General features: G+C 60.9%; 1 protein-coding gene across 1 annotated transcript in view; it reads left to right on the forward strand.

The window, feature by feature from the left end:
* Positions 1–2931: 2931 nt before the first annotated feature.
* SLC9A1 (solute carrier family 9 member A1) overlaps positions 2932–27489 on the forward strand; it is a 28691-nt gene continuing 4133 nt past the window's right edge. Inside the window, exons 1-7 of the mRNA XM_068917380.1 lie at positions 2932–3256; positions 22188–22648; positions 24493–24743; positions 25441–25658; positions 26081–26283; positions 26586–26675; positions 27061–27131. Coding sequence (XP_068773481.1) covers positions 2932–3256; positions 22188–22648; positions 24493–24743; positions 25441–25658; positions 26081–26283; positions 26586–26675; positions 27061–27131 — 1619 coding nt within the window. The remainder of the gene's footprint in view (positions 3257–22187; positions 22649–24492; positions 24744–25440; positions 25659–26080; positions 26284–26585; positions 26676–27060; positions 27132–27489) is intronic.

The following is a 27489-nucleotide window of genomic DNA, read 5'->3' on the forward strand; positions in this document are numbered from 1 at the left end:
CGTGCCTGTCCCCAGGGCTCTGTCCCCAGGCCGGGGCTGCGCACAGCGGACACGGCTCGCGCAGAGGATGCCGCTCTCCATGCGGCAAAGGCAGTGGAGGCAGGGGGCTGCTCTGCACCCCCGGCCAGGCCCCGGGCGCTTCGCTGACCCTGGCCCCGCAGACCCTAGGCGGGCTGCCTCTGCATAGGGAGTGCTCCCACCTCACCGGGCACCGCACCGCACCCTCTCCTGCGAGGGGCACCCACCAGGCCTGCCCACAGATCTGGTTTCTCTCGCTCCTTTGTGCACCCCCTCCTTGTACCCTCCCTTGCATTGCGCTCAACCCCGCCTTGCCCCGCTTCCACAGTGCCTTCTGCCTCCTTGCACTCCCTTTTGCACTTGTATCCCCTCGTCTTTGCACCCTGCTTTGCATTGCGCCCCAGCCTCCTTGTGCCCTGCCTTGCATTGCACCATCACCTATGAGCACTCTCCTTGCCTTCTAGCACCCCCCTTTGCATGTACCCCCCAGCATCCTTGCACCCTTCTTTTATTGCACTTCCCTTTTCTTGCATCCCCTTGCACTGCACCCCCACTCACCTCCTTGCACCTCACCTTGGATTAGCACCCCTGCTTTGCAGTGCACCCCCCCTCCCTTCCTTGCACTCCACTTTGCATTGTGCCCTGACTGGCATAAGCCCCTCCCGTCTCCATGTACCTCCAAGCACCCCCCTCACCTCCTTGTGTCCTGCTTTCTTTTACACCCCTTACCTACTCACACCCTGCCTCACATTGTGCTTCCCTCCCTTCCTTGCAGCCCGTTATTGCTCCCTGCTTTGCACTGTGTGCTTTGCATGCCCTGCCTCCATGCAGCTCCCTTTTGCATTGCACCCCTTGCCTCCTTGCTCTCCTCCCTTCCATTAGCATCCCCTTTCCCATTTGCACCCCCTCCTTTCATTGTACTTCCCTCCCCTCCTTGCACCCTACTTTGCACTGTACCCCCTTCATCTCCTTGCACCCCCACATACCTGCACCCCCCCTTGCATTATTCTTCCCTCCCGTCCTTGCACCCCTGGCATTGTGCCCCCTCACCTCCTTGTACCCCTCCACCTACTTTTACCCTCCCCTGCATTGCACTTTGCTCCCCTCCTTGTTCCCCGGCATTGCACCCTCCTGTGCTTGCACCTCCCCCAATCTTCTTATATCCTGCTTTGCATTGCCCCCCATCATCTCCTCGCACCCCAATTTGCATTGCCCCCCCTTGCATTCCCCCTTGCATTGCACTTGCCTCCCGGCATTGCACCCCAATTTGCATTGCCCCCCCCTTGCATTCCCCCTTGCATTGCACTTGCCTCCCGGCATTGCACCCCAATTTGCATTGCACCCCCCCCTCCTCCTTGCATTCCCCCTTGCATTGCACTTGCCTCCCGGCATTGCACCCCAATTTGCATCGCACCCCCCCTTGCATTGCTCTTGCCTCCCGGCATTGCACCCCAATTTGCATTGCACCCCCCCCTCCTGCTTGCATTCCCCCTTGCATTGCACTTGCCTCCCGGCATTGCACCCCAATTTGCATTGCCCCCCCCTTGCATTGCACTTGCCTCCCGGCATTGCACCCCAATTTGCATCGCACCCCCCCCTCCTCCTTGCATTCCCCCTTGCATTGCTCTTGCCTCCCAGCATTGCACCCCAATTTGCATCGCACCCCCCCTCCTCCTTGCATTCCCCCTTGCATTGCACTTGCCTCCCGGCATTGCACCCCAATTTGCATTGCCCCCCCCTTGCATTGCACTTGCCTCCCGGCATTGCACCCCAATTTGCATCGCACCCCCCCTCCTCCTTGCATTCCCCCTTGCATTGCACTTGCCTCCCGGCATTGCACTCCAATTTGCATTGCACCCCCCCCTCCTCCTTGCATTCCCCCTTGCATTGCTCTTGCCTCCCGGCATTGCACCCCAATTTGCATTGCACCCCCCCCCTCCTTGCATTCCCCCTTGCATTGCACTTGCCTCCCGGCATTGCACCCCAATTTGCATTGCCCCCCCTTGCATTGCACTTGCCTCCCGGCATTGCACCCCAATTTGCATCGCACCCCCCCTCCTCCTTGCATTCCCCCTTGCATTGCTCTTGCCTCCCAGCATTGCACCCCAATTTGCATCGCACCCCCCTCTCCTCCTTGCATTCCCCCTTGCATTGCACTTGCCTCCCGGCATTGCACCCCAATTTGCATCGCACCCCCCCCTCCTCCTTGCATTCCCCCTTGCATTGCTCTTGCCTCCCAGCATTGCACCCCAATTTGCATCGCACCCCCCTTCCTCCTTGCATTCCCCCTTGCATTGCACTTGCCTCCCGGCATTGCACCCCAATTTGCATCGCACTCCCCCCTCCTCCTTGCATTCCCCCTTGCATTGCACTTGCCTCCCGGCATTGCACTCCAATTTGCATTGCACCCCCCCCCTCCTCCTTGCATTCCCCCTTGCATTGCACTTGCCTCCCGGCATTGCACCCCAATTTGCATCGCACCCCCTCATCTCCCGGCCTGCACTGCACCCCTACCTGCTCGCACCCCTCCCCCCGTTGCCTTGCGCTCCCCGCCCCGCTTGCCGTTGCACCCCCTCGCCCTGCCCGCCCCCCGCCGCCGCCGCGCTGGCGGCGCCGCACTCCGCAGGCGCTGCGGGGCCGCCCGGCGCCGGCCCTGCGCCCGCCCCTGCCTCCTCCCCGCGCCGCCCCCGGCCCGGCCCGGCCCGGCCCGGCCCGGCCCCGGCCCCGCGGCGGGACGTGCCCCAGCGCGGCGGCCGCCCCCGCTGCGCGCGGCGCGGCTCGGCTCGGCTCAGCCCGGCTCGGCTCGGCTCGGCTCAGCTTAGCCCGGCTCGGCTCGGCTCGGCCCGGCCGCGGCGCTCTGCGGCTCCCGCCCATGCGGCCGCCCGGCGCCGGCGCCCGCTGAGCCCCGCCGCCATGGGCGCCGCGGCGCTGCGCGCCCTGCCCTGGGCCCTGCTGCTGCTGGGGCCGCTGCTGCCCGGCCAGGGCTTGCAGGCCGACCCCGTGCCGGCCTCGGAGCCGCTGCAGCGCTTCCCGGGCGCCGAGCCGGGGGGCATCACGGCGGCGCCGCCGGCCGCGGCCCAGGAGATCCAGCCGCTGCACAAGCAGCCCGCCAACCACTCGGGCGAGGGCGCCGCCAAGCCCCGCAAAGCCTTCCCCGTCCTGGGCATCGACTACACGCACGTCCGCATCCCCTTCGAGATCTCCCTCTGGATCCTGCTGGCCTGTCTCATGAAGCTGGGTATGTTGGCGGCGCCGCAGCCCGGGGCAGGACCCCCGAGCATCCCGGGGCAGGAATCCAGTATCCCAGGGCAGGACCCCCAAACATCCCGGGACCCAGCCCCCGAGCATCCCAGGACCCGACCCCCAGCTATCCCAGGGCTGGACTCCTGAGCATCCCAGGACAGGGTACCCCGCATCTTGGGGCGTTAAGCCCCAAGTACTCAAGGAAGGGCCCCGAGTATCCTGGGACAGGACCCCCAAACATCCCAGGACAGGGCTCCCTGCATCCCTGGGGCACAACCCTGAGCATATGGGGCCGGGCCCCCAAACATCCCAGGGCAGGACCCCCAAACATCCTAGGACAGGGTCCCCCGTACCTTGGGGCACAACCCCTGGCCACTTGGGAGAGGCATGCCAGGACATGGCCCCCCACCTCCTGGGACAAGGCCCCCAAATATCCTAGGGACAGGATATCCCCCAAACATCCCGGGACAGGGCCCCCAAGCATCCTGGGGCACAACCCCCAAGCATCCCGGGGCAAACATCCTGGGACAGGTTCTCCGAGCATCCCCAGGAAGGGACCCCCAAACATCCCGGGGCAGGCACCCAGGGGCAGGACCCCCGAGCATCCCATGGCAGGGGTGGGCACTGCTCTCCCCCACGACCTTGGGTCTCTGCCGTGGGCCTGGCAGCCAGTGCAACGGGCACCCTGGCCCCGCTGGGCTGAACGGGCTTGCTCCGCTCGCTCTCCGGGAGCAGGATAAAGTCGCTCTCCCGCCGCTGACCGCCCGCTGTTTGGGCAAGGGGCGTTTTGGGTTCGCTCGGTTCTCTTTGGCAGCCAGGAAGCACTAGGGAGGAAGTGGCCGCTTTGTTTTCTTGCTTCTTTTTTTGACCACAGACACCTTTTGTAACCTTGGAGAAGTCACTTAAAATTTCCCAGTGCTTCAGCCTCCCCTCCCTTCCCTGAAATGCAAATCGGGGTGGGCAGCCTGCCTCTGTGCTGCAAAGCATCCTGCATTAATGATAGCCAGCGAGCGGCCGGGGTCGGAGGGCCCGGAGAAGTTACCCGCTAGCATGACCACTCCGGAAAAGCATCGTTATGCTGGGGGAGACAGTGTTGGCAAAGTGTTTTCCAAACTTCTGCAGCTGGATCGATACCAACCGAATTATCCAAAAGCATGATGTGATGTAACTTGCCGCTCACCCGCTGACACCGCACGGCAGATCTGGCCTCTGCCGGTGCAGAGGTCAAACTCGTCCAGATCCAGGAGGCGATTTCGCTGTTTGCAGGCAGCGATAAAGCCAAAAGAGTGCGGGGTGAAACATTTGCCTGTTCCCATTTTGAGTGGGTGGCAGGAGGGAGGGAAGATCTGCATTTCCTTGATTTTTGCTCCTCAATTCCTGTTAGAGATTTAATAACGCTGCCAGCGGTGTTTCTAATGGAGCCCGGGCGCTCGCTGACGGGGATCTTGCTCCGGGCTCTCGGCACTGAGACGTCTCCTTTGGGAAACCTCTTGGTGATGCTCCGTCCCGGGTGGTCCCAGGGGCTCCACGAGACCCCCAGACCCGGCCAGGGATTCGGAGTTTATTCGCTGCCTGGGTTTTCCCCCCCAAACCCCATCCCCTGCCTGGCCTGTTACAAATGTGACAGGTAAAACCCCGTTTTTATGATCTGCCCTGTGTGTTTTATTTATACGTAAAACATGTTGGGCCCAGAGGCTTCCTGCGCGCCGGCGAGAGCAGCAGGCAGGATGAAGCGTAGCCAGGCGGCGTGCGGGGCGTTTCATCCCTTCCCCGCTTGGCCCACGGAGCAAGCGACTTAAAGCCCGCTTTAGCAAAAAGGTGCCTCGCCGCCGGCCGTGCAGCCGCGAAAGCTTCTTTCCTGTGGCTCACCTAGCGCATGTTAAGCGACCTCTGCTAGCTGTTTCGGGCTATTGCACTGCGTTTCCAGCCGTCTGCCGCGGAGAGCGAGGAGTGATGAAAGCCGGAGGATCTGTGCGGAAGCCGGTGGAGAGAGGAGGGGCCAGCGGCGCTGGCCCGGTGCCCTGCTCGGCCGCGCTCGAGCCGAGCTTTGCGAAACTGCCGCTTGCTGGTGGAAAACGCCAGGACGGGCGGCAGAAACGGGCGCTCCGGGGGTGCGGGTGGAGGGCGGCGCGGGGGAGCCTCCGCGTTTCGCTGCGGGCTGGAGGGGCCGTGCGCGGGGCGGCCGTGCGGGGCCGCTCCTGCCGGCCCTGCTTTAAGTTAGGGCCGTTCGCGCTGCTCGGGAAGTTATTTCTGGTCGTGAGCTGAGCCCGGGTGGTTCTTACGTGTTAAAAGGATTATGCAAGACTGCGTGTTTAAGGGGTATATTTTAGGAAGAGCAGCCTTGCAACTTGGGCTGAGGGGCCTTGGGAGATTGCAGGTGCTCTGCAGAGCTGATTCTGCCAAAATCATACCTCACGTTGCCTACACATCTCCTAGGGGCTTTCGCAGTCGTGGAGCGTCCTTTCCCGTGTCCTCCTTTCCAGGGGTTTTGAAGCTGCGTCAGATTGACGGGGATAACATCGCAAGCTTGTCGTTCCCAAGCTGCTCGGTATAACCGAATATTCAGGTGCGCTTGTGACCTGCAGAGCGCTCTCTCTGCTCGCTGTCTAAACCTCGGCCCCTTCGATCCCATCCAGGAGCAGAGGAGCTAATGCTGGAGCAGCAAAATACGCCTCGTTCTATCCGCGAGCGCTGGAGCCGGCGGAGGCCGGCTGTGGCACCCTCAGCCTTCCCGGGAGAGCTGTTACACAACCGGGCAGGTTGTGCAGTACAATTTCAGACAGCAGGAAGAGGCGCACACGCCTCTGGGCTCGCTAAACCGGATGGCGTTTGGAGGATCCAGTTTCCACGGGTAGGGGAAGGGGGCTGATGAGAGGAGCAGTGATTTGCAGCGCTTCCTCTCTCCCCCCTGCCCTAGTCGCTGTGCAGACACCGCTGCCTCGGGCTCACTTTGCAAAACCCCGCGAGGCCGGGGGTGAACAAGGCACCTTTTCTTGAAGAGGGGGTAATTATTAGTGCAGCGTGGGTCGGGGTTGGCTGTGCATTACTGCTTGGCACCTTCTGACTTCTTTTCTTACTTCCAGCGCAGGAGATTCGTTAAGCTTTTCAGGCGTAAGCGAGACCTGGGGATGTCCTTAGGAGGTGATTTGTTCTCCCTCCGGCAGTAAGTGCTCAGTGCGAGATGGGGGGCCCTCGTTTCTCTGGGGAGCGCAGGCGTGAGTCGAGCCCTCCCCTCTCGATGCAGTCCTTGCAGAGGGCTTTGAAGCACACTAGTTCCTGGAGAATTCGCCACCTGCCACCTTGCAAAGGGGTGACTTTCTGAGCGAGAGCGCCGCAGGGCTCCCGGGTTATAACACGACTTTGTCTCAACCTGTTGCAATACGTTATCTGGTGGGAACAGCCCCGTGGAGTACTGCAGGGTGGCTGGGGCTTTGCTCCCTTCGCTGAGAAGAGAAACCAACAGCGACGTTTTCTGCTAGGAGCCTTCCCCTCCTCGTAGGCAGAGCCGAGCGACTCCCTCGTGGTTCGGCGTCGCCCCAGGAGCTCAGACCTTTGTAACCCGGCCAAACCAGAGCCCCTCCGTGCCTGGCTCCCTTGCTGCCTTCTCACCTCCCTAGGGCTATCTGCAAGGGTTTTGTATGGGCATTGCAAGGGTTTCCTTGGCATCTCGCTGAAGGGGAGGGCTGCGTGACTTTGCAGCCCCAGATCGGGTGGACAACCCTGGTTTCCTGACTCTGAGCTCAGTGGCAGCAGAGGGGGGACTGACCTTTCAGCTCAAAAGGCTCCAGGAGATGTTCAGGGCAACTCAGGTTCAACTATAAACATTTTTCCGTTTCGGTGGAAAGGGAAGGAATGAGTCAGGAGTGTAAACAACACATTGTGGTTAGCAGTCCCTTTGCTGGCTGTCCGGACACGGGCTGGGGCCCAGGGCTCAGAGCTTTATCGCCAGCCCCCAGCTCTTACCCACCTGTACGCCCGTGACCTTGGAGAAGTGTCAGGGTTACCTTCATCTCCAACGCACATCTCAGGACTTGCCTTCCGAAAGAAAAAAAAAGCACAGGAGTAGTATTTCCAGCCCGCATTAGGAGTCTGGTTCGATCGCAGCCTGTCGTTTGCGGGGCCGTCTGTCTGCACCAAACGACTCTTCTGCATCCGGGAGCCTCCAAATCTCCTTGGTCCTGCTTCATGCCCTGCCCACTTCAGCGGGCAGCTCAAGGGGATATTGAGGACTTTATTTCCTAAGTCTCTGCAGAAGAGACCGCCGCAGAGGGTCCCTGGGAGGCAGTGCTTCGCGGCTGAGCTCTCTTACCCTGTCTTTGCTCCCCGGCACATGCTAGACGCTAACTGCCGATGCGGCTCTCCGGTCTTGGTTGGAGCCTGTAGTAATTACTGAGTCATTGCTCTGCCTTTTTTCGCCGTCACAGCCCTTCGTCTTTTCATGTGTCTGGGCAGGGGCTGTTGCCTGGGGTGCTCTGCCTCCCTCCAGACCGTCTCTGACAGCAGCCGGCGTCAATCCGATACTTACAGAAAAATCACCGTCGTCGTCCGTGTGTTTGTGGGGCTGACGTAAAGTGGTCTGGGGAGCCCGTCTTTGCAACGAAGCGTTGAGTGAGCTGCCTGGCCACGAAGGGACAGTGGCGTGTCACGCGGGGGACGTGACACATCTGGGCCCCGCTTGCACGGCACGGGGCACACGCCGCGTCTGGCTCCTGTATCAGTGACGCTCCCGCGAGTCGGCAGCTCCCAGAGCCGCTCTCTTAGGAGGAACAAGAATAAGGAAGTTCACGGGGGCCTGTGAGCTGGCGATAGGAGTTGGAAAAAGAAGAGCGAGACGCGACTGGTCCAAATGGGGTTGTGGGCACAGTGTGGCCAGCGAAGTCCGGGGGGGTTGTGGGCACGGCACGTTGGTTCCTGCGTTCGAGGGAGCAGGACAGTCTCAAAATGTCCGAAGTAGCATTTTTAGACCTGACTTGCTGCTGGCTGGCAGCAAGAGTTGGGTGCTAAAACACTTAAGAGCCGTTCCAGTGCCGCCCTCTGGTTTTTAGAGGGCCACATCCATTCCCTGAAGCCGGGGCTGGGTGCTCCTGGAGGGTCTGCTGCAGGGACCTGAGACAAACCGGTGCAGTGCGGGAGAGGTTTTGTTCAGGTGAGCAGCGCTAAGCCTGGCAAGAGCCACGTCACGATGAAGGCACAGAGGGGCCGCGAGGGAGACCGGGAATCCAGGCTCCTGAGACCAGACGTGCTGGAAAGGCCGAGATCGCCCCAAGCCCTCGTGCACGTTCCCCTGTTTGTGCTAGCAAACCAGTGGCTGTTTTGCACAGGAGTTTAGGCTTGATAGATAACCATTGGTAAAGGATTTTGAAATACTGATGCAGCTGGTGCTACAACAGTAGAAATTGTCATGCTAATGAATTTAAATAAGTCTCTTCTACTGCAGACTTGTTGCATTCCCGCTTCGCTACTGGGGAGCGATCCAGACACGTGCTGCGGTTTCTCCTCTCTCTCTGGCTTGCCATCTCAGAAGAGAATAGCTACGGTGTTTTTTTTTTTTTTTCTTCCTGGTCTGCCTATTGCAGGTGTCTGAGCAGAAAACAGCCAAACTGTTCCCTCTAGGGATCCAAGAAAACCATTAGATTAATTAGGGCTGGAAGAGTGAAAGGTTCCTGCTGCGAAATACGGGGTGGTGATGGAGTGGAAAAAGATGAGTGTGTCTGTAAGCGCGGTGCTGCTAATCACAGCCCATACCTCCCCGGTGAGCTATAATGTCCATTAAAACCGAAAGACGCTTGGTTTGCACTTACGACTTCCACCAGCGCAGGGACCTTGCCGCCTGCGTCGGTGCCCGTCTCACCGCAGTGCTTTGTGCACCTCGGAGGCGCTCGGGAGCAGAGGCTGTTGCTTCGGCCCATTTATTAGCGAATGCTTGGACGCGCTGTGCCAGCCAGGGCTGCCTTCCCGCAAAATTTGCAGGTGGAATTTGGGATTTGCAAGGGAGGTAGTGAGGTGGTCTCACCTGTGAGCGGCGGGTTTTCCGTGGTACCCAAAGGCACTGGAGTTCCTGCAGAAGCCAGTGGGGTGCAGGAGCGGTCCCTGGTCCCTGGTCTGCAGGGAGCATGGCTAAAGAGAGCGCTTCAGGGTTTGAGGAGAAAGCATGGGAGAAAGGGAATCTGGATGGTGGTGGAGGGAAAGGGAGTTTGGGTCCTTTGGGTTATAAATCTGCGGTGCTGAGGGAATGAAGTGTCTCTTTTGGAGGAGAGGGACAGACACCAAACTGATCTTCTGTTATACAGGCTAGAAGCTTGTTTGGCATGAAAGAGAGTATTTCATTAACGTAGCCTCTTTGCTCTTTGACGTCCCTTTCCCTCCCCCTCATCCTGGTTTTGGCTATAGGCTGCGGAGACAACTGGGTGCGCCGAGACTGTCCCAGGGCCCTGCGGGAGTCGAGTCAGTCCTCTCCTGCGAGCATCCCTCAGGCGGCTGCTCCCCGGATGGAGCGTGGGTGCCGAGGGGGGAAACTTCAAAAGCAAGCGATAATGAGGACGAATTACTGCAGCCGCCTTGTAAACATTTGATTTCTTTTTTTTTGTTTGTTTTTTTCCCCGTTGGTTCCCCAAGGCTTAATTTGTTCAAATAAAAACCGAAATCCATCAGGATTATTTGGTGAAAACAGAGTCTTGCTGAGCCGAGCCTGAGCCCAAGCCCGAGCCCTCTCTTCTGGTGCCGTGGTGGAAGGGTCCCAGCTTTCCCTCGGCCGCCCTGGCTGTCAGCGGCTTCTTCTCGCCTCTCAGGGCTCAGAGCTGCTGCTGTAGGTTTGATAACATCTTCCCTGTTTTGGAATCTGTGCTGGCCGACTTAAAAGTGAAGGTAAAGGAGCAGGGAAGTTGTGGCGATAGTTTGACTTCGACCAAGCGTCGACGCTCGGGCCTCTTGCTTCACGGTGCCTGCTGGTGTGCCGCTTCAGGCAAGCCGTCTAATCGCCATTTAGCCTACGTGGCGTTTGATATCGAGCTCATCTCTCTGACTTTCAAGCATCTTCCAGTTGTGTGTTAATTGAGGGATGGATATCTTGCTATGTTTTGTTCTCGTGCTCTTTCCTCAGGCAGAAGAACGTATATGTGCTTCTGCCTGGGAACAAAGAAATGAAATTAAAATCTATCAGGACGGGCATGCACACACACGTTGCTGTTTGCCAGAAAAGATGAGATCAAAGATCAGATCAGTGCTCCGACGGAGGCAGTGAGAGCTGTGTGGCTCTGGCTTCAGCAGTACGTCACCGCGTGGCTTGGGGTTACCTCCCCAGAGTGCTGGATCCGTCCCCCGCGCGACCGATTTTAAGGGACCGGACTGACCCAGGGCGCGTTTGAAGTTTGTGTGATGTTTTGAGATCCTTGGGTGGAAAGCTGAAGAATGCAAAGTATTTTTTGCAATCAGAAGAGAACGAATGCGTTTCCCTGGGTTGCCCGGGACTGACTCATAAGCACCAGAGCACGCAATCTTCTTTGTCTCCAGATGGGCCATGAAAGTCGCAATACAAACAACCTCCAGGGACAGCTCTCAAATTCCGCTTAATGGTGGGTGGTGGTAGGGAAATAATTCCTCTCTCTTCTCCAAGCCTGCAAGAGGCACATTTGTCGACACAGCTTCCCTCTTGCAGAGTTACAGCAGGATTTTTTTCTTCAGGGCTTGGAATTACCCTACATTTAGGAGTCATGATATGCTAAATCTTAATGGCAGGTTTGGAGAGAAGGCAGTTTTCTCACCCTGGTGCTGGAGATTTTTAGCAGCACAAATGCCACAGGCTGATGCAGACGTAGGCCTTTAAATAGAAAAGCCGGTATACCTAGCCGTGCTAGTGCCTCACTTTCCTTTGGGAGAGCTTTTCCCACTGCAGCGCGAATCTCGGGGGGGGGGGTGCGTTGGAAAGGCACGGGCTCCCCGCCGCGTCGGCAACACGCTGCGTGCGAGAGCATCTGCCCCCAGGAGCACGCACGTAGACTGGTGGGGTGTGAGATAGCGTCACCTCTATCCCCACCGGGAGAAGATGCTAGAAGGCTGCTTCTGCGTGAGCGTGGGAAGGCTAAAACGGTGTCCGAAGAGGATGGCTCTCCAGCCCCTGATCTTCGCCGAGGTGCCCCAGCCGGCTCGATCTCCCCGCGAAACTGCGTCACGGCAGCTCCCGCGGAAAGCGAGCTCAGGAAGAGTGGCTGGATGCTCGTGCTGGCTCTCGGCTCGCCGCCGTCGTGTGCTGCGGATGGCGCTGCTTTGTCTCGGGTTGCAAAGCCCGGTAGTAATCAGTGATATTGCCACTGCCTCCTCCCTCCGTCTGGAGTGGAGACCGACAGGTTGTTTCCTGAAAAGCTTTGTTAGTTTTTCCTGCCCTTGCTCATGGTAGGAAATCTGCCCTTCCTGGGAAGGACAATTGGCATCGCTTTTGCTGGGGGAGTTTATCCGTGGTCGCCTTGGGGTGGCTCAGGTTTAACTCTTCCTGCAGCTTCAAGCCCTGCGGGAGCTATTAAACGCTAAACCAGGTGTGAAGGCAAGAGGCTGGAAAAGCAATTGTGGTCTCATTTTGGGAGAATCTGAATACAGACTCGGGATTTGGACATTGTTTTGAGTATCCCCTACTGCAGCGCCCTTCAATGCTTGCGTTGTGTAAAGTTTAACTTTGCATCGTGGTGAAAGTAATTCGGACAGTTTTGTTGCAGAACTCTCATAGCTTCAGCCAGCGCTGCCTTGACCCCTCCTAGCCCAGCTATTTGTGGCATCCAGCACCCGTTGCGACAGCTGAAGAAATCTGGGAAAAATATGGCCGGTGAGCAGTTATGTTTAGCTCCTGGCCCTTTTCCCTGGAGCTTGAGCAGTTTTCTCTAGACCTTCTTTTATTAGGCCCTCTCAAAATATACAGCTCCGGCTGCTTTAACTGTTCAGATGCAGCAGAAGGATATAACCCTGGATGAGGATGCTGTTGCTCTTTGGAAAACTTAATTTCCCAGGGATAAGTGAGGCACGCTGGTGAGGGCCCAGCTTTGCTGGTGTGACCCTGCGATGGACCAGTCCAGAGGTGGTGGGGAAGGAGCAGACTGAGTCTCGGAGCAACAGCAGCAGAAATCGGAGCGGTGATTTGTCCCTTCGCCCCTTCTTACCGGTTTGCCCATCTCCCATTGGACCAATGCCACAGGACGGTTAAGGTTCGTACAGTCACACCTTAGAAAAACCGTGCACAGAGCAAGCCTGGAGGCTTTAAACAGGTTTGCTAATCTCAGCCTGTGGTTTGGGAGCGGCCTTGTAACATGCCCGTAAGAGGAGCGTAATCACCGAGTCAGCGGGGATCGGAGTTACTGGGGCACCCTGCAGTCACTGGAGATTTTTAATAACAAGTCTGGCACGTAACTGGGCAAAGTCAAGGTTGCTTCTCTCCAGCCTTTTCTTTGATTTTGCAGCGCCTCCCCTTCCTCGGCCGGTTTTGCAAAGCTCATCTGAAGGAGAGCGCTGTTGTTTTGCACTGTCTCATCATGCGCGCGGTGGGTACGGCCACGTTGCGCCTCACCAGACCTCGCGAGGAGATGCAGGAGCGCTGCTGGGCTCGCGGCTGTCCTCAGCGGGGTCTGCGGGAGGTTTCCTCCCGATGCCAAGCGCCTGGCGATGGGATTAAGCCCAAGTTGCCCATGCCGTCGTTGCTTGCTCCACCAGCGTCTCGGGTTGGCTCCATGTTTTTCTCCCTGTTTGAAGTTCCCGCGCTGTTGGGTGACGGTCCAGGGCGCAGAGGGCTTCTCCTTCCTTAGTGGGCAATTAGATCTTTCTTACTATCTGCTTTTCTTTGAGTGTGTCCTTGGCTTTTCTTCTGGTTTGAAGGAGAAGCCTTATCTAAATGCAGGACTGGAAATTGGGAGCTGCTGAGTTCTGACGCCAGCTCTCACGCTGTACGCGCCGGGGCTCGGGCAAGTCCATTTAATGTCTTTTGTCTCATTTCCTTTTTGCAGCAGCGAGGAAATTAATACCAGCTCTGTAAAAGAGTCCCAATTGATCTGTTAATTCCTTCTGAGTGCTTTGGAGATAAAATGAGGGTATGTGCCTTTTGCCGCATCGGTTGTCCCTGCTCTGGAAAAAAAAAAAGTAAGCGTTTCTCCTCCTGTCTGCCGATTGCCGTCGCGGTGCTTTATTGCCCTGCACGGAAACGGTCTCCTCCCGGGAGGCTGAAGCTGTCCTCCCGGCGGCTGCGGGCTGGCCCAGCCTCGTCGCAGCGGGACGTCCCGTCCTTTCCCGGGTTTGGTTGCTCTGGGCCAAGCGGAGCATCGCTCGGGCGAGGGCGGAAGGACGAGGGAGCCGCCGCTGGCTCCTCTGGCCGCCTGGACGTTCGCGGTCAGGGCAGCGAAGTTTTAACGGAGAGCGATCGCGGCTGCAGAGCCGCGGGAACGACGCCGGGCTGACGTCGAGCCCCTTGGCCGGGGGACGCCCTTCGCTTCCCAGCGGCAGATCCTCCCGAGCCGGAGCCCGGAGGGAGGACGTGGGGACGGGCAGGAGTCTGGACGGTCCGCCGCGGGAGCGGGTCTCCGCCGGCGGCCGAGCGAGGCCGGGAAGGGTGCTGCGGGTTGTCCGTCTGCCCTGGCCACGCTGCTCCCCCTCGGGCATCTGCTGGAAACCAAAGTAGACGTGGTTGGACTGAGGGCTTTTACGCGGGCGGTCGTTGCTGTGACGTCCAGGGCTGGGGTGGGCCGGCGCAGCGCTGGCAAAGGTTTGTACGTCCCTCGTCGTTCAGGAAAGATTTCTCCCAGTCGTGGCTGAAATGCTCTCGGTTTACATAAACCGGCTTGTTTGTATGGAGGAGCTCTGTGCGAGGGGGTCCGCCCAGCCCGGCAGGCTGCTCTCCGGGCCGCCTGCCCCGCGGCGTCCTCCCCCCGCTCCGCAGACCTGCAGCCCAGCCCCGGAGGGGTTGAGGATGTCTCGACTTGTCTCCCCTCCCTTCGGAGGATTTGTTAGGGGCCCGCGAGCGGGAGCGAGTTGCAAAAATGCTGCTGGGGGAGGACGGTGCAGCTGGGGAACCGTCAGTCTTCTCGACCCCGCTGCAAAAACCCCGCCGGGATTTTCCCAGACGGACGAGCGGGGCTGGCAGCGCCGGGCCGCGATGCTGCGGGGAAGCAGCGCGATGCCGGTGGGTCAGCGTGGGCTGACGCCTCGCAGCCGTGCCAGCAGCACCAACACCTTTTAGCACCGCGGGTGCACTTCCAGCAGCTCGAGCGAAGGCGGCTTGCAACGCCCGCGCGCGGCCGAGCACGTTGGCGGCCGCGGCGGCCGACCTGCTAAGCTGCAGCGACGCCGTCGCCGGCTGGTGCCCGTTGGCGTCTGCTTTTCGTTCTGCAGCTTTCGGGGTTTGACTCATTCGTGGCTTGGCCCGACGCTATCGACGCCGCTCTTATCTTCTGCAAAGCGGCGGGGTCCCGGCAGGTCGCTCGCTCGTGCCCGCTCGCCTCGCCGTCGGCGTCGAGGTTGAACACGTGGCGGTGGGCGAGCCGGAGGCTGTACCAGGCGGCCGTGGCTCTCCTATCGCAGGAAACTCTGCCGCCTTTCGCCGCCGGCTTGTTTGCTCTGCAAAAGAGGAAAAACAAGGGACAATTCAGCGGCTGCGAGGTGGGACCCGGCTGTTTGAGCAAGGGCTGTCGGCAAGGGGGACGGCAACGTCAGACCTAAAGAAAACAAAGGCCCTACCTTTGGCAACTAGCAACGGGTCTTAATGGCTAGTGACTGCCGCCCGGTAGCGAGGCGGCTTCTGGGGGCGTCAGGCGCAATGCGGTGCGGTGTCGGGCTCTGGGAGCTGGCCGCGGTGGCAGCCAGGCTGCGTCGGACGCCTGGGGTTGATCTGCCCTGCTTAAAGCAGGCAGAAAAGGGTTACGCGCGAAGCCAACTTCTGAACAGGGATGTCCTTTCCGAGGGGGAAATCGGAGCCCTTCCATTCTGTGCGCTGAGGCCGTCGGATGCGTTTCCGAAAGGTTGCCCCCAGCTACGTCGAATTGATGCAAGCAGCGCAAACGGAGCTGCGCAAGTGCCCTCGGGAGGCCGGGACCTGCATTAAAGTGCCGTCTGCCCCTTGCTAAAGCAGGAAGTGTTTTGGGCAAAGCAAACTGGCTGTGACCAGCGTCCCACCAGCCCGACGCTGGGCCCCGCGTGCCGTCCCAGCGAGCGGGTCCTGCCGGCGAGCGGCCGGGCAGCCGGCAAGCGGCTTTCCGGCGCGTGCTGGGTGTAACAGCGGGTTGAAGGTTGAGGGCAGCTGATGATGTTGGAGCTTGCAAGATGCAACGGATGTAATTTAAGTATCATGGTTTTACGAGCTCCCCTTACAGGGCGGCACGAGCTGTGGCTTTGCTCTATTTTTAGGTGCAAATCATCGGCTATTTAATTCCCTCATAGCAAGTTCAATTTCCATCCCTTTCCCTCGAGACTTCCCCATTACGTCGGCTACCTGCGCAGGTGCCGGCTGCGCGTGGCTCGCTCCGTGCCCCCGCCGCAGGTTCCTCGCTCTGCGTCTTTGCAGGCTGGTTCATGGTTCATCTCCGTTTTGCAAGGGAGCCTCGCTCTGCGGCTGCGCGGCAGGGCCGAGACGCGGTTAAAGCATCCGTGAGACATCCCGTGAGGTGGCCGTGCCGGAGGCCACCGGCCGCAGCCAGCAAAGCCTGGCTGATCTTTGGGCAATTGCAGCAGTGGCTGCGGGTTGGGCGCTTCACTGCTGTGCAGGGACGAGAAAATCCCTCTCCTTTTAGGGAGTGCGAGAAATAAAAACGAGCTGCAGCCAAAATCCAGGAGCATGACGTGGGTTTTCCCCCAGGAGCTGGTTGCAGACCTCATCCGGGGCCTCGGTTCTGCTCTGCCGCCAAACAGATAGGACGAGCCCTTTCCTCGCAGGCAGCTCAGAGCCGGCCGGGCAGGGCGAGAGGAGAGGAGGAAGAACAGCCAACGCGAGGGCCGGCTGTTTCCGTGGCCCTCGGTTATCTCCGAAGGCGGCGCGCAGCCCGGGGAGCCCCCCGTTCTCCCACTCAGCCCGAGAAGGGCTGGCAGAGCGCGGGAAACGGCGCCGAATTCGCGGCGGGCCCCCTGCGCCGGGACAGATGTCTCCCCGGGCGGCCTCCCCGCGGGCTGGGCAAGGCCTGGCGGAGAGGAGGGACCGCGGCACCGCGCCAGCGCGAGAGGTCTGTTTTGGAAAGCAGTTGGCCGGTAGAGCAAGAGCTAACGAGACGCCGGCGTGGCGGGAGAGCTGGCAGCGGCGTTTTCTCCTCCTGCTTCTCCATCCGCGCGGTGCTTTCAGCCTGCCTTGGGGTTAGTCGCACGAACTCGACCCTTTGCCACCTCTTGCTCCTACGTAAGAGCAGTGTCAGAGCCAGGCCAGGGTGATCCCTGGGGCCCAGACCCTGCCCCAAGCTGTCCGCCCTCCTTGGTGGCCCCATGGTTATTTCTAAGCAGAGAAAAGAGAAAGAAGTCTCTGCCCTGGAAGGAGAGGGTCTGCAACAGCTGGGACTCGAACCCGCTGTCCCCGTCCCTGTCTGCCATCTCCGTTCCCCAAAGACATCCCCGCTACCGACGTGCAGGTCTGTTTTGGGAGGACATTTGGGATCCCGGGAGGGGGCAGTGGGGGAAATCTTGCCCTGTTCAACCTCACTGGGGAGCTGGAGAACTCAGACCAAGGCGTCCTGCTTCTCTGTGCCCCGTCTCCCCGTGCGGAGACAGCAGCTTCTCCAGCCCTCCCATTAGAGGAGGGAGGTGCTGGACTGGGCGCTCAGTTGCTCTGGGGTGGGACTGGCTGATGACTGTACAGGTGACCAGCCTTGGTGGCTTTATCCGTGGCTCATCCAGCAAAGCATCCCCATGTCCGGCCTCCGCGTAGTCCCCCGGTCCCGCAGGAGGGCGGGAAGGTGCCTGCGCCCTCCTGCATCCTTCCCTGCGTCCATCGCCACCGCGGCTGATGGGTTTCACCGCTGAAGCATCTCCATATGGCCCCCCCCCCCCGCCGGACGCTGCCAGCCCGGCGTCCCGAAGGGTTAAAGCGGCCTTTGGAGGGGGCTCTGGTGTTGCTGAGACACGTGGGTCTCCTCCAGCCAGCGCTCTCTGCAGTGTCCTTCACAAGGGCAGCCCTTCTGAGCATGTCTGCTCCCCTGGCTGCCTCCTTGCGGCCCCGGTGCCGGCTCGGGGGGCCCCGCGGCCCGCTCCAGCCCAGGCAGGCGCCCGCGGGTGCCCGAGGCTGCAGCGAGCGCGGTGACGTGGGTGCGTCGCCTGGGGCGCTCGGCTCCCGTCTCGTCCGGGCTAACCCAGCGCTTACCTCCCCGCGGAAGACATCTGGCGGGGGGGGGGGGGGGGGGGCGGAAGGGCTATCTAAACCCCTGCTTAATAATTGTATGATTTCCCTCCGGGGGCTGCCGCGTGCTTGCAGCAGCTCTAATAAACCTCTGAAGCCTTTTGGGGGAGGGTGGTTTTTGTAACCGCTCTGACTTCTCGTGCCTCCTCCTGGCTGACGGACGTCTTCCTGGAAGCAGCGCGGCGGCTCTTCGGCAGGGCTCGGTGCCGGCAGCGCGGGGGCCTTGGGCGCTGCCTGGTGCCGGCCGGGGCCCCTGGCCACCGCAGGGGGTGGAAGCGGCTCCGACGCGGTTCCCGGCGGCAGCTGGGGCCGCAGCCTGGGAGGGCTGGTTGAACGGGGCGGTGGGGTTGGCTTTGAGTCCTGCTGGGCTGCAGCAGGGAGCGCCTGGGTCTTTGCGACTGCTGTGAAAATAAAGCCTGGGATTTTTTTTTTTTTTTTTAAACTTCCAAACAGCCGTGTTTTTTAGGGGCCTGAGTCATGCTGCGCTCCGGAGCGGCGTCACGAGGGCGGCTGCAATACGAGCTCGGTGGCTGCCGTGCCGCGACCGCTGCAGCCGGGCCGCCGCGGTGATCCTTGCCGGTGCAGGGGGACGTTTGCTCCACCTGCGCCGCCGCTCTGCTGGCGAGACGGGCCAGGGCGTTGCAGGGGGCTCGAGGCTCCCGCACCCGGAGCGGGGCGGCGAAGCGCCCGGAGGCTTCACCTCCTTCCTCGCCCCGTAAATGTTCTTTTCAAGCTTTTTATTAAAAAAACGATTCAAAAGGCCTTTCCGCACCGCTTTGGGGGAGGTCTTTACGTAAGGGGAGCGGTGGCCGAGCTCCGACTAAGCCGGGCCTCGGATGCCGTGCCGTATGGAGCCGGATTGCTGCTGCGTCCGGGCGACGGGAGGGGAGGGAAGTCCTGAAGGAGGGGGATGATAGGGGTGGCAGGCCCGCGACCCTGCAGGCGCCGCAGGACGCCGGCCCCGGGGCTTTGCGCTGCGGGCCGCGCGGAGGGCGACGTCCCTTGCTGCCTTCTGCAGCCGGCTCCCCGCGCTGGAGCCAGCTCGCAAAAAGAGCGAGCGGCAAAGTCGAGGGAGAGGATTCCCAAGTTGCAGCTCGGGGCGATCAGCTCGCCTCCGGTGCGAGAAGCATCGCTGCGCTCAGGTGCTCGTCGCGGGTCCCGGCTCCTTTTGACAGCAGCGGGCCGCGTGCTCCGCCAGGGCGCGGGTGCTGGGTCTGGCGGGGGTTCCCAGCGCCCGTCCTTTCCTGCGTCCCTTTCGCCCGCATCCCTTCCGGCTGCGGCTCAGGCTGGAGACGGAGGCAGGTCGGATACGGCGTTTCTTGAGTTAGTAGGAGCAGGTGCTTCTGGCTGCTGGGGGCAGCGGGGGCGACGCCAGCCCGCCCCGTCCCACAGGGCTGGTTTAACCCCCTTGCTGATAAGGAAGGAGCAAACCGCGTGGAGGCTGGAGTCTCTCCCGCGCTGCTTGAGTGGGAGTAAATATGTGCATGGCGTCGCACCCGCCAGCGTGCAGGTCCCTGCGGAGAGGAGCCCGTTGGTGGCCTGCGAGCGAGCCCTCAGCGGCCGAAACGGGAGCCCCGCGCCTGCCGGGGCACGGGCCAGCCCTTGCTTACGCTAACCCCGTGGCAGCGCTGGCGATCTGCGTCCCCCCGCTCGGCGGCGTCCGAGGCCGAAGGCCGCTCGCAGGGCTGGGTCCTTGTTCAGCCGGGCGGGTTCGGCTGTGCAACACAGGCCTGTTTTATGCCCCTGGGGACAAGAGACCCCTGCCTTGTTGCAAAATCCTCATGCTGCCGAGCGCCGGTGGTTCTTGCCTCGGTTGCGTTTAGCGGAGGCAAGTTCCTGGCGCTGCCCCGGATTAGGTGCATTTGGATAAAAATCTGCGCAAATCTGTTGACGCTGAAATTGAGACAACTGCTGCTTGGCAGCTGCAAAGCGCTTCCTTTTACAGCACAGTTGCAGCCTTGCAACAGCTTTCGTTGCCTCAAGTCTCTTTCACTTGAAGGGCTGCGATTCCCACTTGTCCTTCAGGAGCTGGGGCTGCACTTAACTCTGCTAACGTCCAGGCTGGAGACGTCTGCAGGCTGGAGAGCTGGCCGCCCGAGGGGAGCGGTCTCCCTCTTCGCCTTGCTGGGGATACGGGGGTCCCGTCCGGCGCGAGCCAGCCGGCGTGCAGGATGCACGGCGTGGACAAGGAGCCGTGTAAAAGAAACTATTAACTTCTGGATTTCCTTATCACAGAATCACAGAATCACGGAATGGTTGAGGTCGGAAGGGACCTCTGGAGATCATCTAGTCCAACCTCTCTGCTCAAGCAGGGACCTTTAGAGCATATTGCCTAGGATCACGTTTCCTTGTTTGCTCAAGCTCTCAGGGTTGATGGTGACTCAACTCTTCTTGCTTTTCACTGCCGTGCTGTTGTTCGATGCCTTCGATAGCGGAGGAACTGCCCCCGCCGAGTTTGTTTCCAAAAGTAAGAAGTTTTGGGTGATGGTGTGTGGCCTGTGCTGGTAATTTGGGAATCGAGGGTCACTCTCAGCCCAGCGTGGCAGGGAAACGGGGTCTCAAAGGAGCTGCCTTCTCATGGGGTTCCCGAAAACCAGCAGAAACCCGCTGGGCGCATCTCCGCGGGGAGAGCGGTGCTGCCGTGCAGGACGCCGGGCTGCCCAGCTCCTCCGCTTGTGGCCGGCCCGAGGGAAGAGCGCCCGGGCGAGGCGATGCCCGGCCGCCGCGGCCCGTTCCCCGAGCTGCGGAGCGGGAGCAGCCGGCGGGGCGGCCGCCCCGGGCCCTGCAGCCGAAGCCCCCTCGGCAGCTCGGGGAACAGGAACCCCGGGGCCTTTTCCAGAAAGCTTATTCCAGCCGGGAGAGGCAGCAGGTCCCAAGCGGAGGAGCGAATCCTAAGGGGCTGCCATCGGCAGGCTCGCGCGTCCCCTCGCTGCTCCCTTCGGCAGGTCGCGGGGCCCTTGGCCGACGGCCCCCTCCCCGCGCTCTCCGCGGCGGGATCGCAGCAGCAGCTTGGGGCCCCTGAGCTTTCCGGCGCTCTAAAACCACCGAGCAGCGAAAGCGGGGAGCGCAGACGGCCGAGGTTCGGTGGCATCGACGGCACAATTAACACGCAGCCCGGGCGCGGGTGTTTTTAGACCCCTGCGGAAAGGCTCTTAAACACGGGATTCACATCAGCGCGCCAACGTCCCCGTTTCATGGGATCCCGGCGCCTGCGGGGATGAGGCGAGAAGCGCTTAGTTGTCAGCGTTTGCGTTTTATCCATGCCTGAACCGCTTTAGCAAGCGAAAACTGATATGCTGCAGGCTTCTGGCCGCTCGTGTAGCCTTAAGCCTTGCTCCGGCCCGGGCCGGCACGTGCTGAGCCCCGTGCGACGAGCTGGGCTGGGAAGAGGGGTTGTCACCCGCCCTGCGACGCAGGAAGGGGCTGATCCTCCTCGCCCCTCTGCGTGCCGAGCGGCTGCGCGAGCGGCTGCTCTTCGCGGTCGAGCCCCGTTTGCCTGACGCCTTCCCGGCTCGGCGGGCTCCGCAGGGAGGTGGCGAGCTCGCTGGGGAGCCGAACGGCCCCGGGTTGTCAGCGCGCCGGTGCCGCGTTAGGGAGCTTTTGGAGCTGCTGTGAAACGACGCGCAGGTGGCGCAGCCGCGCGTCCGGAAGGAACGGAGGAACGCGGCATCGGGGATGCCAAGACCAGGTTCCTCGTTTTAAACCGGTTCCCTTGCCAGGGAACAAACGTGCCTTACTTTAAAGTAATAAATACAAAGCCTGGGACGTTATCCAGGGAAGTTCAGACCCAAAATCTGCCGCGGGTATCGGTGCGGTTGGCCGAGGTGCTAGCCGGGTCGGCGCTGCGCCGCCTGCCCCGTGCGGCGGCTGGATGCTGCGTGGCTGGGGCTCGGGGATGTTTGGGGGCAGAAATCGTCCCAGCGGGTCCCGGCCGGCTCCGAAACCTGCATCTGGCATCGTGCTTTGATGCCCCTTTTGCCGGGCTACACCGAGGAGCAGCTCCGCTCCGCGGGGACGTGACCCTTGTCGCCCGTAGCGGAGAGGTGCGAAGCGGCTCAGGTGGGAGCCGGGCACCCAGGGGCGAGGCGGGTGCTGCTGCAAGCGCCTGGCCCGCTCGGTGCAACGGCACGCGTGTGGGCAGCCTGCTGTCCGACGGGAGATAACACCGGCGCCTACGTGGGCTCGGGATTTATACCCGGAGCCAGCACCAGCTCGTGCGAGAACTGTGCATGCTGCAGACAACTGTCGTGGGGTTTGGGGGACCCCGAGAGACCTCGGCTTGCGTGGAGAGCCGTTTCCGCCTGTCGAACAGGCAGTCTCAGTGATTTCTGGCCTGTGAATAAGCAATGTCAGGGTATGTGAGCCTGGTGAGACTAGTTTCCATGTTATAGCTTGGGAGCATGGGCGAGAAGGGGGATAGAAGAGGGAAAGTGAGGCACGCAACGTGAAAATGATTTTGAAGTGCGTGGGGAGGGGGTGGCAGGGCTGGGACCTGGCCCCGCTTCTCACGGGGGTGTCCTCCTCCAGACAGCATCCTCCAGTCGCTTAGCCAGCGTGTGTCTCGCTCTCTCCTCCTCCTCCTCTCTAGGTTTCCATGTGATTCCCTCGGTGTCCAGCATCGTTCCCGAGAGCTGCCTGCTCATCGTGGTGGGCCTTTTGGTCGGGGGGCTCATCAAAGGGGTGGGGGAAAAGCCCCCCATCCTCAAGTCGGACATCTTCTTCCTCTTCCTCCTCCCACCCATCATCTTGGATGCCGGCTATTTCCTCCCCTTGCGCCAGTTCACGGAGAACCTGGGCACCATCCTCATCTTCGCCGTGGTGGGGACGCTCTGGAACGCCTTCTTCCTGGGCGGCCTCATGTACGCCGTGTGCCAGATCGGCGGCACCGGCCTCAACCACATCGGCCTGCTGGCCAACCTGCTCTTTGGCAGCATCATCTCAGCCGTGGACCCCGTGGCCGTGCTGGCCGTCTTCGAGGAGATCCACATCAACGAGCTGCTGCACATCCTGGTCTTCGGGGAGTCCCTGCTGAATGACGCCGTCACGGTCGTAAGTGGAGCGCGTGGGGCAGAGCCGGTGGGCTGGGTGAGGGGGATCAACCAGGAGGATGCGGTTCCCTTGGGAGCAGGATCTCTGGGTAGAGTCACCAGGATTGGCAGCTGTCGGTCATGCTGGCAGAACCACAGACTGTGCCACTGCCAGCTCTGAGGTGCCACCTGCCAGCTGAGCTGCGGTAGCTGTGCTCGCCTCTAACCTTTTGCAGGTGCCAAACTAAATATAGCAGCTTAAAACACCGCAGAGGTGGCTTAAGGTGAAGCATTTTACTTGGTGGTTTGGGGAGACCAAGAGCACGTGCCCAGGCAGCTCCTGCCTCTCGGCCGGCGAGCGGAGGCTGATTCTGCTGGCGTAACCTGACTGCGCGCGATGCCACGCTGCCTCTCTCATCCTCCGCGGCTGCGGGATACGGGGAGAGCAGGAAACAGGCCAAGGGGATCCGCTTTCCTGGCCCTGTTGCTGCCGGCTGCCGTGGCCGTGCTGTCCGCCCGGGGAGGCGAGCAGGACCGCGGAGGGGCCACCACGGGTTGCCCTGTGGCCGGGTGTCCGAGGCAGCCAGCGCTCCCTTCCCCCCTGCCCCTTCCGCCTCCCCAGGCCTGGCCTCGGATGCGGTTCTCCTTGCTGTGGTTTTCCTTGCTCCCCTTGTGAGGGGTGGATGTGCCCAACCGTGTCGAGGGGGGAGCCGCGGGGGCTGCATCCCGCCTGGGGCTCTCCTCCCCCCCCAGCTTTGGGCTGGGTGACGGGAGCAGTACCTTTGCAGGAACCTTTGGGAGCTTTTGGGGACATCTGTGTCCAGGTGCCGGCTTGGCCAACAGCGTGGCGTCCTCCTCTCTGCAGTGCTGACCTCTAAATTTTCTTCTAACCCACTGCTTTTTCCTGGCTCTTCTCCCGTATCCCATCTGTCTGCTTCAGAGCCGGTTGCGCAGCATGCTGCAAAGGGCGACGAGGAACACACCGTCCCAGCACAGGGCTTTTCCCCGGTGTTTTTTTCCTCTCTTGGCTGGGGGCTCTCTGCAAGGTCTGCAGCCCCTCTCCCATCCCTGGGGAATGCTTTCGCCTTCTGCTGTCACGTCTGTCCCTGCCCCTCTCCCAGGGACTGGCTCTGGCTGGCGAGAGCTGGCACCTTGCCCTCTTGCTGCTCGCAAGCGTTGCCGTCCTTGCAGGAGGCTCTGAAACCGATTCCCCCCTCCTGACACTGCTGCATCAGCTTCTCCTTTAAAATCTGTCCAATAAATATGTCAGCGGTGGGAGAACGCGATGCAGCTGGGATGGGCTCCTCTGATGAGTTTGCCCTTTTTGCTACAAAATGGCCTAAGGATTTGGGCTGTTCTCTGTGCTGAGCTGTGCAGAGCAGGGCAGATGCTGGATTTTCTCTGCATGTGGCTATCAGGTGTCCCCAGCCTGGATTTGTCCTGGCTCGCTCATTGGGAAGCAGGAACTGTCTCTCGCTGGGTCTGACCTTGACCAAAGCCTCTCCTGGGACGGCAGTCAGGGCTGTGTTGGACAGCAGAGCGGTCCTAGCAGTTTTTCCAGCCGCACCGCGTCCCTGCGAGACGTGGAGGACGAAGAGCTGGGTTCCTCGGCAAGCTCTAGCTTTCCATGTCTCGCACAGCAAGGCGCTGCTGGCTTTTTTTGTGTAGGGTTTGATCAAACAAACACAGCCCAGGGCAGCGTTCCCAGAAGCAGCGTGCAGCAAGGCTCCTCTGGGATGTGCGTGTGCCTTGCTGGGTACCCTTTGCTGCTGCTCTCCCAAGGACAGTCCTCGAACAGGTCTCTGAGGTGAAGGTGTCACTTGCCAATGGGGCAGGTTGAAATCCTCTCTCTGTTCTCCCTCCCAGGTCCTCTACCACCTCTTTGAGGAGTTTGCCAACTTTGAACAGGTGACCATTATCGATATCATCCTCGGCTTCCTCAGCTTCTTCGTGGTGTCTCTGGGCGGCGTCTTCGTGGGCGTCATTTATGGGGTGATCGCTGCCTTCACGTCCCGCTTCACCTCCCACATCCGAGTCATCGAGCCCCTCTTCGTCTTCCTGTACAGCTACATGGCCTATCTCTCTGCTGAGCTCTTCCACCTCTCCGGCATTATGGCGTGAGTTGGGCTCCGGTGGGATGAGGTGCTCAGTGGGTGCGAGGACGCAGGGAGGCAGAGTGGTCCTGTGTCTTCCCTGCAATCCTCTGAACCACTCTCCATTTTGCCCTCCTGCCCCGAGAGCTCAGCCCCGCAGTAAGTGCTGTCTCCAGCCTGGTGGCCTCTAGGATGGTGGCTCTTGCCCTGGCCCCAGGCTCGTTTGACAACACAAGGGCAGCTCCTTTGCAGGCCCACGACCCTCATGTCCCCAAGGCAGGCTGCAACACAGGGGGTTTACCCCCGTGTATCTGCATCGCTGCAGCTGCCCCAGTGTGGTGAGCACACGGCCAGTGAGGGCCAGGGGTGTGTTTGGGATATGCAGGAAGGTAGATGAGAGAAACAGCTCTGTTGAGTTGTCCCACAGATCCTAGAGTGCTGGCTGCCAATTTCCCATTCTCGTGGGCCCATGGTAGCAAGCAGGGCCTGCTGAGCTCTCAAAAAGCCATGGTTGTGGGCTGCCTGGCTCCAACACTCACTTCCACTTTGCCACAGGGAAGGAGGAGCTTTGTGTTGCCTTCCCTGGAGGCCCTGACTAATTGCCAGTGTCTTGCAAGCCCTGCCCTGTACTGGGTTTTGGCACAAGAGCATGAAACGCTGCTCCAGGACCCAGTGCTGAGGCTGTCCTGGTGGCTGCTGAGTGCCCTAACCTTGCCCCTAGGCTCATCGCCTCTGGTGTGGTCATGCGGCCCTACGTGGAAGCCAACATCTCCCACAAGTCCCACACCACCATCAAGTATTTCCTCAAGATGTGGAGTAGCGTGAGCGAGACCCTCATCTTCATCTTCCTGGGCGTCTCCACTGTAGCTGGCCACCACTACTGGAACTGGACCTTTGTCATCAGCACGCTGCTCTTCTGCCTCATCGCGAGAGTTTTAGGTGAGGTGCTGGCACTGTGACGAGGCCTCTGGGGGCGATCGAGGTCACGGACTCCTCTAGGAGCCACGAGGCCCAAGTCTGCCTTGCTGAGGAGCCTGTCCTAGCTGGGTACTGGTGCTGAGTGAGTGGACACTGCTTCTCCATGGGCCTCGGACCTTGCTGGTCCTTGGCCCTGTGGGGAGAAAGGGGTGAAACCAAGTTTGTGCTCGGCCACAGCCTCAGAGCAGCCAGATGTGGCCTCTGTTGTGGAGCTGAAGCTGGTGACTGGTGATGGGGTGCCCATGCAGGGCGGCCCCCACCTGGGCCCGTGGCCCTGAGACTATGGCAGTGCCCCGGGGGCAGTCTGGGCTTTGGGGGGGGTCTCTTTGGGGCTGGGGTCATCCAACATCCGCTCACCCGAGGCCGCTGCCCCACTCCCCCAGGCGTCCTGGGCCTCACCTGGTTCATCAACAAGTTCCGAATTGTGAAGCTGACACCCAAAGACCAGTTCATCATTGCCTATGGGGGCCTGCGGGGAGCCATTGCCTTCTCCCTCTGTTACCTCCTGGACTATGAGCATTTCAACATGAGGGACATGTTCCTCACCGCCATCATCACTGTCATCTTCTTCACCGTCTTCGTGCAGGTTGGTGGCTCATTGCTTCCCAGAGGGCACTGCACTGGGCGCAATGCGGTTACGGGGAGGAAGGGGGTATCCAGTGGGTAGTACGTGCATGTGCAGAGCATGTCCCCAACCTCCGTCCTTGACCCTGTCGCTGTCCCCTCCCTCTAGTTTGCAAACTTTAGGCTCGCTGGCAGGTGGCACCAGCAAAGCAGAGCCTGGTGGTTCAGCTGCGCCTGGAGGCTGTGCTGAACCCAGTGGCTCCTGCCCATGTGCTTTAACCTCTGCAACGAGAAGAGGTCTAACGCGCCCCGGCTGTTCCCTAGGGCATGACCATCCGGCCCTTGGTGGACCTGCTCGCGGTGAAGAAGAAGCAAGAGACAAAACGCTCCATCAACGAAGAGATCCACACACAGGTAACCCGCTCTGCCCAGCTGGCCCTTCCCGCGCGCTTCGCTTCGCCGCCTTAGCCCTCTTCTCTCTGCTTCTGCCCACCTCCGCCGCTGTAACCGGGCAGGTTTACAGAGCGGGAGCTGCCCCTAAGTCGGTGCCAAGGTAAGGGGGGACGGAGTAAGGGCTCTCCCCCGTCTGTGTCGTCTGGTGCCTGCTCCAACCCAGAGCTCCCCTGTGACTGGTAGCGCAGCGGCCCGGCTGCGTAGGACCGTGCTGCCCTCCCGAGGCCCATCCTGGACCCGCACCCCTGGTTTCACACCCCTTGAGTGCTGTCACCCCTGTGTCCACCTGCGTGGTGGGGGGCCAGCAGCCCTGCGATCCGCCTCCACCCTGGGCCTTCTCTTCCAGTTCTTGGATCACCTTTTGACCGGGATCGAGGATATCTGCGGTCACTACGGGCATCACCACTGGAAAGACAAGTGAGAGCGGAGGTTTTGTGACAGGGGACCGCGTGGGTGAGATGGGGAGGATTTGAACCGCTGCCTGGCAGTGTCCCCAGGGTGTCCCGCCGGGTTGTCCCAGCCACGCGCACTCCCCCCAAGGGGTCACGGCCCTGGGTTGGGGGTGAATCAGGCTGCACTGCTTTGCTCCCGGTGATGAGGGAGCTGCCGGTGGCTGGTCTCTGCAGGACCTGCAGGAATTCAGGACCATCCGTTGTCGGCCCGAACGGCTGCTCTGACCCTGAAACAAATGGTCTTCTGTTGGCCTGGGCTAATCCCGGGGAGGGGGACAGGGTGCCGGCGCAGAGGGAGGTCTCACGTATCACCTGCCTCTCCT

The sequence above is a fragment of the Struthio camelus genome, chromosome 23 (genome assembly GCF_040807025.1).
Source record: "Struthio camelus isolate bStrCam1 chromosome 23, bStrCam1.hap1, whole genome shotgun sequence".
In the NCBI taxonomy this organism is placed as follows: domain Eukaryota; kingdom Metazoa; phylum Chordata; class Aves; order Struthioniformes; family Struthionidae; genus Struthio; species Struthio camelus.